This window comes from Uranotaenia lowii, chromosome 1 (genome assembly GCF_029784155.1).
Source record: "Uranotaenia lowii strain MFRU-FL chromosome 1, ASM2978415v1, whole genome shotgun sequence".
In the NCBI taxonomy this organism is placed as follows: domain Eukaryota; kingdom Metazoa; phylum Arthropoda; class Insecta; order Diptera; family Culicidae; genus Uranotaenia; species Uranotaenia lowii.
In genome coordinates this window covers 142711444-142724854 of record NC_073691.1, presented here as the reverse complement: position 1 = coordinate 142724854, position 13411 = coordinate 142711444, and the positions used below count along the sequence as shown (strand labels likewise).

Below are 13411 nucleotides of genomic sequence, written 5' to 3'. Positions count from 1 at the left end.
GTTTTTAGAGAAGGGCTATCGATTTCAGATATCAACGATCGTATAAGAGGCAACCTAAAGAGTTTTAAATTTTTGGTATTAATTGCGTTGTTATGCAATGATTGAATCGAAATTTACTGACGAGGATTTTTGTCACGGTCAATTGATTCCTGATTTCAAATTTAGTAGCAGACGATATAAAAAGTGATCGTATAATATGTTTGAAATTATTACATAACAATGAATTCGGAAGTACATCTGGAAAATGCTTGGCAGTTGAATTTCATACAAACTGTTCATGACGTATTCCAAGTTGAAAGCGAAACGAAGTTCGTATGGGATCAGCTAGTTTCTTATAATTTTTCACTTAACCATTATTGGGTTCATTTACATTAAAAGTTTGATTTACATTAAAAGTTTGAAGTTAGATAGACATTTTTAAAATACATCTGAGAATTTGTAAAATTTTAAATAAGATTTGTGTAGACAATCCTTTAGTAACAAATTAGAGAACTTATCTCATCGATGGTTAAAATCTTTGAATTTGCTCTAAGATCTGGTCAATTTAGCTTATTTGATTTGAACGAAGAATAAGTTTTTAAGCCTTCGATTTGATGAAAAAAAACTTTTTCTATGCTCGAATCAAATAAGCTAAATCTACCAAACTCTTGAACAAATTCAAAGATTTCAACCATTAATGAAAATAAATTGAATTTTCAAAAGTTAAATTAATTGATTGAAGTTTTGCTGTTCAAAACTAGGGTTGTCGGATTTACCGTTTTTTTTTCAAATCCAGTGTTTCGGTATTTGTAATTTATAAAACTGATAAAACCGGTATAACCGGTATTTTTCAGAGTTAATCGAATTCATGATAAGGTTTCGTCTAATTGCAGCTGCAATGGAATAAAATGCTCAGAATTTGCAATAGATTTTGCAACATTTTCAATAGAAAAATATGGTTTTATGCCTTTAAATTATCCCTTCGTCATAAATCTATCATCACCCTCATGGTAATCGTAATATTTATCATCGTCATTTGTTTGTTTGTTTGTTTATTCATTCCAGTAGCGTAAGGTTTACACATTTTAAAAATACTACATTCGGTGATTCGATGAGTTTTTATCACTATTACTTATTAATAACTATGTCCTTTACACAAATTCTAATGATTATTCCAAAAAAGTAAGCCTTCCCTCTTAAAAATTGCTTCTGATCTAAGACGCTTCATATCAGCAGGTAATTTGTTCCAATTTACCACTCCCCTGACGAAAAAGAAGTTGCCGTAAACTATGCTGTTGGGGTTCTCGATTGTGTAGGAAGTGTGACTTTCGATTCGATCAAGTAGTAAGTTTTCGAATTTTTACCAGTCAGCTTTGTCGTAGCACCATTTTTTTCGACGTCGTAACATAGGTAGAGTTGTTCTTCTAGTAATTTCACACACATTGGGAAATGGTCGCTTCCTCTTGCATCGTGATGTATCTTCCAATCGATTGTACTGGCAAAACCTGGCGAGCATATGGAAATATCAATGGCAGATCTAGGTTGGCCTCTCAGAGAGGTGTCCGTGCCATTGTTGAGTATCGTGAGATTATGCTTTTCGACTGCCTTGGAGATGATGTTCCCCCGAAAATCCGACCTTAAGGATCTCCAAGATTGGTGGTGAGCATTAAAATCTCCGAGTACGATAAATGGTCGTTCAAGTTGAGAAAGTAGCTCAGATAAAGCTTTCTCTAGCTCAGAGATTTTTCCGGGCGGGAGATAAATTGAAACTATCGAAATTGGAGTATGAGATTATAGTTTCACACCGATGGCAAGAAGGGGGCTGTTCAAATCTAATGATGTATGTGGACTTGGGTTTAGAATTGCAACCGCCACGTTTTGGTATCTGGTCTCCCCATTTTTTGTGTACCATGAGTACCTACCACAAAACCAGGAATTAACACGTTCGTCGTCATGCTCATTTTGGTAGTTTTGCTAGCCGGGCCCAAAGAAATTTTAAGAGAGAGAAAGCAAAGAGGGAGAACTCCCATATTTGAAACGTGTGGCGAAGCTGAGCGGTAAACTCAAGTAAGAGAGCGTCACCTGCTTTTTGATGTGACGGGGCCCCCCAGGAAACACACCCGTCTGCCGAATATGGGTGACGTGGCGACGAACGTGTTAAGCACAAAAGAGTTGACTCGGTGTAGCTGTTGGAGAGCGAGTACCTCTGGGGGGTTGGGTGTGACAATGAGAGTGATATCATTGAGGTTGTTCATCAACCCGTTGACATTCCACTGGAGGGCCAGGCGGGCGGTGTTTCTATCGTTCAGTTGGGTTCTGGATTCCTCGGATTCGGTCGAAATTGAACGTGTACGGATATCTGCTTCTTCACTGGGATGTTGTGTGGTGTCCAGAAGATTCGGTGGATCGCATATCCGCGCAGAAGTAGTTGAAGAGACATTTCGTGGTGCAAAACGAGAGCAGGTTCCCTCGCCTGGGTCCCACCCAGATGAGAATTCTGGAATGTGTGGAGGAGTAGCAACTATTTCTTTTGTGACGGAAAGGGTACTGACCTTAGTACCCCCCGGTTGCCAATCACTAGCAACCACCGAAGTCCCGTGGATCAACGGTGGGGCCTGTGAGAGCCTATGCGGGGAGAGTGATGGTTCTTCGATGGTATCACTCTGGAGGAAGCAGTTGTCGAGTCTGTTAGTGGAATTTTGGGAATAGTTTTTTGGAACTCGTTGAGATTTCGGTTGGTTGATAGGGGTGAAACATTGTCTTGGCCCGGAGTCTTTCCTAGAGATGTGTGTTTTTTCGTGCTGTTGATTTGAGTTACTGGTTACATTGGTACTCGATGATTTTTGGCTGTCATTGTGTGTATCTTTTGATTTAGACATTTCAGCGTTGTGAGAAGTTGGAAGTTTGGAGAGATTAATGCTTTGTTTTAGAGCTTCCAATTCGCATTTTAAAGCAACATAATCTTTCATTTCTTCGCGAATTTTCAACAGTTCATCGCGTAAAATTTTAATCTCACGTTCTTTTTCAGTACTGTCATTTAACCGTTCTTGCACCTTGCTGGCGTAACTAGGGGTCTTAGAAAATTCTTCAATTTCTTTTCGGGCTTCAGTAAAAGAAATTCCCCGATCGGTTTTAAGGCGTATCACTGCTTCTTCTTTACGAAAAACAGGACACAATTTGCTAACCGGAGAATGGGAACCTTCACAGTGGCAACAGAACGGGGGAATGGGGCAGGTTTGATTTTCAAGTGTTTTGTGACTTTGAGAGCAAGTAAGGCACACCGATTTACCAGTGCAGTACTTAGGGGAATGTCCGTAAGATGCACAGTTACGGCATATTTGAACATTATCATAATATGTTCTTACATTGGTGCGAATAAATCCAAAGTAGATATGGTCCGGACGGGTTGTACCCCTAAATGTCAGTACTAACAATGGTGTATTTTTTGGAACCTCGTTTACTTTTCTGGTAATTCTTCTTACGGCTGTTACTCCTTGTCCTTTGAGTTCGTTTAGGAGATCTTGTTCCTCGACATCCACGGTATCGGCGTCGTAGACTATCCCTTTTGTAAAGTTGTGTCTGGGATGATCGACAACTTCAACTGGTGTTTCATCTAGAAGGTGGGACATTCCTAGAAGGGTCTTATACATTTCAGGAGATTGTGTGCGAAGAACGTATCGAGTACCTCGCGCTTCTTTAATGGCTGTTACCAGAGATCGATTTCCATATCCAATCACGGCTTCGATTGAACGAGCAATAAGAAATGGGTTGGAAGGTAGTCGAGGTTGTTCTTTTTGTTGACTGGGTTGAGATGGTTCAGTTGGTTCGGTTTCATTTTCATTCGATCCTCTTGCACGTAACAATAACACCCGTAGTATTCCATCGTTATGACGAGTTGTCATGTAGACTGGTAGAGTTCCTTCCCCTGGGTAGGGTAGGTTCCCTGGTGATGCACCCGCCATGGCGTGGACGACTTTTCGTTCCGCTCAGAAGCTCACTTTTTTATCCGACGAAGAAGAGAAAACGATACTTGGTGTGTGAACTCGCTATTTGATAAGGTAACTTTTTGCTCGGGTCACCAAAATCTAACAATGGAATCAATCCCGTATGATAAAAGTTCAATAAATTTAGACTCCCACTTAACTAAGCTTAACATTTTTATCCGATTATCCTTCTGCGAAGGATAAAACATCATTTAAAGCGAAAAGTTCCACGTTTAATCACGTTTTATTCGAGGTTTTTCCGAAAATTATACGGTGTGATGATCACGCGTATTTGTATATTCGTGTGCCCGATAAGACTGACTTTGAAAGTTATCAAACACGTTTCGTTAGATTTCTGTTTTCTCGAACCAATTAAACAAGATTCAGAGTAAATCTGTGCCTGTGCATTGGGTGAAATTTTACAAATTCTTTAAGGTACGGTTTTATTATTTATTTTGTTCCTATTCAAATCCCTAAAAAGCCAAAATAAATCAATTTCAGTGCAACTGATGAATGATCCGGTTATCAGTCTGGTTTAAGTTTCAACAGCAACGATTTGCCCGTGAGGACTCACTAACTTACTACCGGATCCATATTACCCTCTATGCGATGTGGAAATGCAAGCAGTAATTACGATCATGGATTCAGATGCATCTGAAGCGGATCGAAATGCTGAAGAACACCAACCGCCGGCCGTTGTAAAAGTGCAAACGTCATGGAAGTTGAGCTGCATCTGTCCCAGTCCCAACAGAATCTTACCAGGTGCTGAAAGTCTTTTAATGTTTTTTTTCTGTTCATATCTAATAAGCCAAATTCACCAGATTTTAGAGCAAATTAAAAGATTTTATCCATCGATAAATGATGTTCTCTAATATTTACTAAATGGTTCCTTATTATTATTTTTTTTTGTTTCGATTTTAGTCGTTTTACCATCTTTATGGCATTCGCGACTTTATCAACGTTACAGTTGGCGGATCGTTATTGAAAAACTTATCCGGTACAACTGTGTTCGATGTTTGCTCTTGGGCTCGAACTCGTGGACATCGGCTCAGGAGACAACAGACTTGCCAACTGAGCTATATCACAAGCCCCAAAAATGGTTCCTTATGTAAATCTAGTTTTCAATATAACAAATTCATAATATTTCCTTGATTTTTTATAATTTCCGCTTTCTGCTTTTTGTGAGGAATTACCAACACCCCCCTCCCCCTCATGATGCCGTTCTTACTACGGTCCTGATAGGTACGCATGTTACAAAAATAGGATTTCGTTTTCTTTTTTACATGAAACCAAGAAAATGTGATGCGTAATAAGTAAATTCTCAACGTCCCGGTGGAACGTATCATTTGTAAACTATGGTTTTTTTTTGTTTCGTGAGATAGTCTGTAATAAAATGTGGTGAAAAAATGATATGTAGAACGTGTGTATCAATGATACGAATTATTTATTGAATCTCAAAGGTCTTTGAGCTTCGGGGAAAAGGTGCCTGACTCTGTCAACAAAGAGAATATCGTGTTGATCTTATGATTATAATAACAGCTTTGTGGAGAAAGGTGAGATTTTTTGCAACTGGCCTGTTGCCTATCTCACAGTCACATTTTCGATTGTTTTTCACTTATATTTAAATTGTATTTTCAGAAATGATTGTCATTTCCATGCTGCATCACAAAGATGATACGGGCTTTGCTTGGTTTTCTGAAAGAGTGCGGTCGTAAATTGGTGCGATTTATTGACCGTTTGAAAGATCCTGGAGAGGATGGTTTCCGTTTCTTGGATTTACTAACCAAAATTGCAGGTAAATAATTTTGGAACATTTGACAATCAATATTAACCGGTGTAGACCAAGGTTGCCGAAATCACAGAAAAATCTGTAATTTCACAGAATTTAGAGCATATTTTCATCACAGAATCTGTGTCACAGAACACAGAATTTTGAAATATTCACAGATTTCACAGAATTTTTGAATATGGAATGGATTTCAAAAACTATTATTTTTTTAGCCAATACTAAATTAACATTTCTTACTTTGAATTAAAAAAGTATGATAAGATTGGTAATGTTTATTGATTTTTCCTAACTAAAATGTTAAAAAGACCCAATTTATCATGAATTCTCAATGAAAAAGAAAGAAATCGCATCACAGAAAACCATCACAGAATTTTTGGGTAAAATCACAGAAAGTCAGAATTTTTTTCTCAAAAACACAGAGTTTTTTTCGGCAACCTTGGTGTAGACGTCAAGAATTAAACAGTATATTTCAAGTGAAAATTCCTTAAGGACTGGGATTTGAATAGGAAATTTAGTATTCCAAAATTTAAAATCATTAATATAAACTGATCAAGTTAAGAATTGTATGCATAAACCTCTCTCTTTTTCTTTTTCTCTAAGGAAAATATTTTTGGAAATAACTGTTGCAATAGTGTGTTGTAAACAGACAATCTAAATAAAAAAAAAACAGGAATTCTAGAAAGTACCCACATGTATGATAGTATGTAATTATCTGTCGAAGCATGATAATTGTCTTATTTTGTTTACATTTTGACACATATATGCAAAGTTGACTTTTCCCGTTGTGCAATCTTCATATTTCAGGCAACGTTAATTACTCTAGTTTACAAAATTTTAAAATAATTGTAATAAATCAGCAATCGGTTTTCAAATTTCTGGACTTTCCAGCAATTAAGCTAGTTTGCTGAAAAATCAGCAATCAAGTTGTCAATTTGGAGTTTGTTTTTGCTTCGTACGCTGAAACAAGGTGAGATTCTATTTTAAGAATTTCGATTAAATTTATATAAATATTTAATTTTCCTCTATATTCTAGCAACCAGATAACAAGTCAAGGGTGAGTTTTTCTTGGACAGATAGATATTCTCTAAAATATTCTAATCAAAGCTATTTTTACAGATGGCGGATGATCAACACTTTGGCACAAAGCTGCCAGCCCAGAGCCGATGTTATAGTATATTGAAAAAAAAATCGGTTTATGGTAATAAATATATCCCTTTATTGAAAAAAGGGAGGAAATAATTGTTTTATTGCTTATTATATGCAAAATCAAAAATTAATTTCGAATTAAAATATAAATCTGATACTAAATACTGCCGGTTGTGTTGAAAGAAATAGCTGGTTTCCAGCAATCTGGATTGCTGATTTTCCAGCAATTCGAATTGCTGGAAACCAGCATTAACGTTTGCTGTTTAAACAGCATTAAATTTTGCTGGAAAGTTAGCGGGACAAAAATCAGCAAAAAATTGCTGGTTTTCAGCAAAAAAAAATTGCTGTGTAATGAACATTTTGCAAAATATATCGGAAAAATTTTGAGAGTTAACCATTGTTTGGAAAAAAAGTTCACGTTACACTCCAACGATTTATATATTTCAATAAATATTTTTGTGATAAATTTTTCATGTCATAAACATTAGTGATGAAAAATGATCTTCAAGTCGCATTTTGTGAAATTTTTTTAACAAATTTCAATAGGTAGTTTCAAAAATATTTGGTTTAATTGTTTTAAGCTAATAGCATACTTGTTTTGCTCCATTTGGCACATTTTTCAAAAACACATGACCTTTGTAAATCATTCCAGTTTCGATGAACATATATGTAGCTAAGAAATCAAGTATCCTCCTCATTCTTCCCTATCGTTGATATTAGTAAATTAATGATAGAAAAAAAATAAAAAAAATGCATTTTTTCGAAAAAAAAAATTGTTTTATCGACAGTTTAAGACTCGATGATATCATTCGAAAAATATTATTTTCTATGTAACCCAAATTTCAATTCAAAACAAAGATTTCAAGTGGGTATTTATAAAAATCGGGTGAAAATCAAAATCGCTACAAGCTAAAATTGATCAAAAGCTTACCAAAAGGTTACAAGCCAAATTTTAGTGAGGTCTGAGCATGGAGAGGGATTTAGGTATCAGGTATCAGAAAAGGGGTAGGCTTGATAGCGGCACGTTATCCAAACAAACGGGAAAATTGTGCCTAGCCTTTTTTTACAGATAGGTCATTAGAATACAATTTTATTAATTAGCGATAGCTAATTGTCACTTTCCACTTCTTACATTCCTTAACCGGGAAAGTACTCATTTCTCAATGAGTAGGGGAGAGTGGGGATACTTGATCCCCTTTTCTTATTTTCACCATATCTTTTTGGAAAAATTTAGCAACTCGCCGTCTTTGACATTTTCTGTCAGCTTGTAACTTCAAGTTTCTATGCTCCAAAAATAAGAACGATACTTGAACCCGTTGATGAACTAGAAGCATTTTCATGGGAGTAAAAAATTGCGATTTTTCTGAAGTTAGGGGAGACTTGATCCCCTATTGAAGGAGACTTGATCTTTTATTCAGGAAGCCCTAATCCTTGTATAAAAATCAAACAAAACCCCAAGATAGAATGTTACTTGACTATTTTGGTCATGTTTGTTCTCATTTCACAACTTATAGCAGACATAAGAAGAAAATTCTATAACTTTGTCTCAACGCTAATAACATTGCATACTTAAAGGCGCTATTTTTTATAATTAAGAGAAAATTAATTATTTTTGCTCTTTTCTTCAGAAAATTGTTTGATAAATATTAGTATTTGGACAAATATTAGTAATTTCGTGATCAGCAATCATAACGATCAATTCAAAAGAAGAATATGCCGTTTGGAAGGGGGATCAATTGTACCCAACTCTAGGGGATCAATTGTACCCATAATCAACATTTTAGAAAACTTTTTCTGAAAAAAGTTGAGAGTTTTCCATTGCTTTGAAAATATGGCATTATGAAGTTCATTTTACGCTCGAACGATTGATATATTGGAACAAATATTTTTTCATAATTTTCCCATGTAACGAACATTTTAAAGTGATCAAAAAAGATCTTCAAGTTACATTTTGTGAAATTTTTCAAACAAAGTTCAATTACTCAAACAATTATTTTGTTAAAAATTTTAAAACTACAAGCATTGTTATTTTGCTCATTTTGGCACATTTTTCTAGAACATTTGATCTTTGTAAGACATTCCAGTTTCGAGATATAGCTAAGGAATCAAGTATCCCCAGGGATCAAGTATCCTCATTCTCCCCTACTTTGATATTCTTACCCAGAATATCATCATCACTTGCCATCAGCAATCATTGAAAACAAACAACAGTATCAACAGAATTTTTTTTTTTAAACAAATTATAAATGTAATTAAATACTTTCTATGAAGTACTTTGGCTTTTTTAGCGATGTCCCGTTTTTTTAGGAAATGTTCCGCTTTTACTGAAAACATCAGGCTATGCCAAATCGTGTACGGTAGAAACGCCAATTGTGTCCCGATTGACGGTGCTCAAACTGCCCCAGGGAGGGGTCTCATTATGCCCCTACGGCGACCGATTTTCAGCTTTTGGAAAACTTTTTTAAACTCCGTTTTTCAAACGTTACCACCAACTTTTTAAAATTTCAAACCGGATACGAAATTAACTTCTTTAGTACCTGAACACGATCCAGTGATACAACTCACGTAGTAAGAGGGATTATTTGTTTATTTGTTTCTTCGTATAGAAAATCAACGGTTCACTTGTTGATCCAAATGATACTTAATTATTAGATTGACACCTAAAGGGCACCATACCTAGTTTTGTATGACCAGTAAGCGTTTCCTTAAGGTGGCCGTTATGCCCTCATCTCCCCTATATTGAAACATTATAGAAGGTATGAAATTAAATTTAAAATAAAAAGGAAATAATTTTCTTCTCATAAAATAAGAATAAATCAGTAAAACACGCCTATATCGTTGTGAATCGTTTTAAACTCACCTATGCTCCTTTTACCCCAATAAGACGATATCAAGTCTTAGTATGTTGTTTGCAGCAAAATTAAAGTTATCATTGGAACGATTACTTCGACATGTTTGTGTGAGAAAAATTGCTAATAGATCTTGAAAATAACCTTTCCACGTTTAACGTTGTTTTAAAATTTATTAATTCTTTTTTTCTACCCTGCAGGTTTGGAACCCGATTCACAAAATCACGAGCAACGAGTTTGGTACTGGCTAGTCAACATCTATCATTTCGTTGCTTTCTGCATAAATGGCATGCTTCTAGCAAAATGCTTCGCGCGAGAAGATTCACATTTGATATTCCGAGTGTTGTCATTCATTTCGTTTGGGGAATGTTTGATAAATAGATGCATATGGGCACATTATTTGCATTCAATGCGAGAGGCTCGACAGTTTTTTAAAGATGGGCAACGTACATCCGGCAATCCTGAATTCGATCATTCAACTAGAGAAAACAGTCGCAAAACTATCCATAAAATATTTTTCATAGTCATTGTTATAAACTCGCTGGAACTTATATTTGTTATGATTCCAAGTATTTCTACGGAAGTTTTATTTGGAGTAGATCAGATGGGGAACATGTTTGAAGCCAGAGTTGCGCGAGTTTTGCATTTGTTTCTATTGTCCGGTTGCTTCACTCTCGTTCCAAGTGGACTTTGCTTCAATGGCGTTTCGACTGCGTTGCTCTGTGCAATTCGCGCGGAATTGAATATAGTAGATTTTGGTTATGGTCGGATTATGCCCATACTTTCAAATTCACATGCAGCTGAACCAAATCAACGAAATTACTATGAAGATCAACGATTTTGGAAAAGTATTAAACAACAAATTCGAGTCATTGCTAATCAACACAACGAAGTGCTCATGTAATAGAGTGCATTGAATGTAAAATTGATATTGGTTTTAATGTCATTTTTTTCCAGCGTCTATTATAAAGTGAAACATCTTGTTGAGATATCATTTTTTATCACTTATCTGTATTCACTCGTAGTATGGGGTCTCTTGACGTTCGCAATTTGTAGAATCGGGTTCTCTATGCTTTCTGTCATCAGTTTTGTGGCTATGCTAGCATTCATTTTCACAAACTATAGCTGTTGCTGGATGGTCGAGTCTTTGAATGAAATGGTGGGCATGAAGCAGAATGTAATTTAACTGAGCTAAACCTAAACTAACTATATACTTTTTTCAGTACGAAAAACTGTCTTTGACCATACTGGAATTGATGACACAAATCCCGTTTTCACGGAAACATCATCGCGAGTACAAAGACGTGCGATCGACCCTGATGCTGATACACCAAAATGCTAGCTATGGAACGGTTCTGAGTTGTGGAGGATTTTTGAACATAGAAACTACAGTCATCGCCCGATTGGTTCAGACCACTTATACACTGGTGGCATTTCTTTTCGATGTGAATTAAATTTAAATTAACAATACGAATTGAAGCTCAAGTTACAAAAACTTTAATAGAACAGGCTTTCCAAATCTTGGAAGATAATATGGAACTGAAAAGTTAATTCACGTTGATACAAACGTTACAGAGGCACATAAAATGCACGTAGGTACATAAGGGTGACCCTTAGCTATGTAGGGCATTTGAAAATTCAAAATTTTGCAGCACCCAACTGGATCAACTGAACTAGATCCATCAATCAAAATTCGAAACTTTAAAAAATATCACTCGAACTGGATAACTCTAGCGATCCTCAACAGCCTTGCAGTTGATAAATTTAAGTAAAAAGGCAATATTTTTTTCAAGTCACAATTAGTTCTGGCAACACTGTGAAAAATACCATGTTGATTTACAAAAAAGGTTTTTAATTAGAAAATGTTACCCTAGAAGATAACGAGTAGTGTTAAAATAAGCGCAAAAAGTTACAACTCCATTAATCCATATTTTTCTAGTTTTTCACGTTCGTGTATCTCACTTCTCAAAAGTGTTTAATTAATTTAATATTGAACATCACTAAATCTAAATAGTTTTATAGTAAACTCTCTACTCTCAAGATAGGAGACTTTAAAACCAACAATAGTGATCAAATCAACACCGGCAGTTAGTGCACCGTCGAACTTTGTACAATAAACACGCTTCTCTGCACTAAATTAATTTAGTTTGTCATTAAAGTGAATTCTTGTGAATCTTCATTATTTCCGGAAGAAATCGTACTTGAGGAAGAAAACTGATCTAGTGCATGATCTGGTTTGGAGTTGCACTTTCGGTTACCAGTTCTAATTGATAACAACAAAAAACAGGAACCGCACAAGAACAACATCACTTCGGGGTTACTCGAGGTCAACTATTAACGCGCCAGCATTAAATTTTTCTTCGAAAGTCTGGACTGCCGACTTCCGACAAAGAAAAGTGAAGTACTAGATTGACGGAAGTCTGTGTTTGTTGCCAGTTCACCAGGGACGTTTCTAAAAATTTCATTTAAATTCACAATATTGCAAGATTGTACAGAGAAGTGAAATGCGAAAAAAATCCCTAATAAGCGGATTTGTATAAGCGGTAAAACACTCGCTTTTGTGCATGGTTGATGTGTGAGAATAAAAATTATTGAACTTACTTGGGGTTACTTGAGGTCATTGAACGTGATAATAAATGCAAAACTTTCGGACGGCGAACTTCTGACAAGCGAAAAATCAGCTATCGAACCCGGTAAGAACACTCGAGGAGTTCGACATCATCCGTGTGAGTGCGGCCGTGGCCTTTGCCGCTCTCTTGCACACGTAGTCGACATGGCTCGTAAAACTGAGCCTGTCGTCAATCATCACCCCTAGGTACTTGATTGCGCGTTTGGACACGATATTGCACGGTCCAACGGCAATGGTACCTGTTTGGGGTGAGATAAGGTTGGTGATTAGTACCATCTCGGTTTTGTGGTGGGCTAGACGCAGGCACTTGGAGTGCATCCAGCTTTCCACTGCCTGGATAGCTACCGTGGCCAGTAGCTCAACCTCCGCTGTTGAGGAGCATCTCGCCAAGAGGACTACATCATCCGCAAATCCTACGAGTTCAGCTCCCGATGGGAGGCTCGTTCGTAGGAGTTCGTCGTAAGTGATATTCCTCAGAACCGGGCCGAGTATTGACCCCTGTGGAACACCCGCCGAAACCTCTTGTGTTCGCAAACCCTCGCCGGTCATATACTGCAGTTGGCGATTGTGGAAGTAACTTTCCACAAGCCTATACAGATATGCCGGGATCCTCATTTGGATGAGCGACGACGCAATCGCTGTCCAACTGACACTGTTGAAGGCGTTCTTCACATCCAGAGTGACAACCACGCAAAAGCGGAGCCCTCTCCTCTTGGTCAGCCTGGCTCTGTCCGCTACCTCGATGACCGAGCGGATGGCATCTACGGTGCTGCGACCTCGACGGAAACCAAACTGTTTCCCCGAGAGTCCGCCCTCACTTTCCGTGTATCTCTGAAGTCGGTTCTGAATCACCTTCTCCAGGACCTTACCCGCTGTATCCAGTAGACAGATCGGCCGATATACCGATGGGTCTCCTGGACGCTTACCCGGCTTTGGCAGAAGAACAAGTTTCTGCCGTTTCCGAGTGTCAGGAAATACCCGTTCCGTCACGTATCGTTGCAACGATGTTCGGAACATATCGGGAAATTCCCTGATC

General features: G+C 37.1%; 2 protein-coding genes across 2 annotated transcripts in view; one reads left to right on the top strand and one right to left on the bottom strand.

Annotated features, from left to right (window-relative positions):
* LOC129737993 (uncharacterized) overlaps nt 1-13411 on the bottom strand; it is a 499481-nt gene that overhangs the window by 224361 nt on the left and 261709 nt on the right. The window lies entirely within an intron of this gene.
* LOC129740355 (uncharacterized) lies at nt 10359-11643 on the top strand. The gene is made up of 3 exons (XM_055732007.1): nt 10359-10646; nt 10704-10905; nt 10970-11643. The coding sequence occupies exons 1-3, from the start codon at nt 10360-10362 to the stop codon at nt 11198-11200; spliced, it is 720 nt and encodes a 239-aa protein (XP_055587982.1). The 5' UTR covers nt 10359; the 3' UTR covers nt 11201-11643.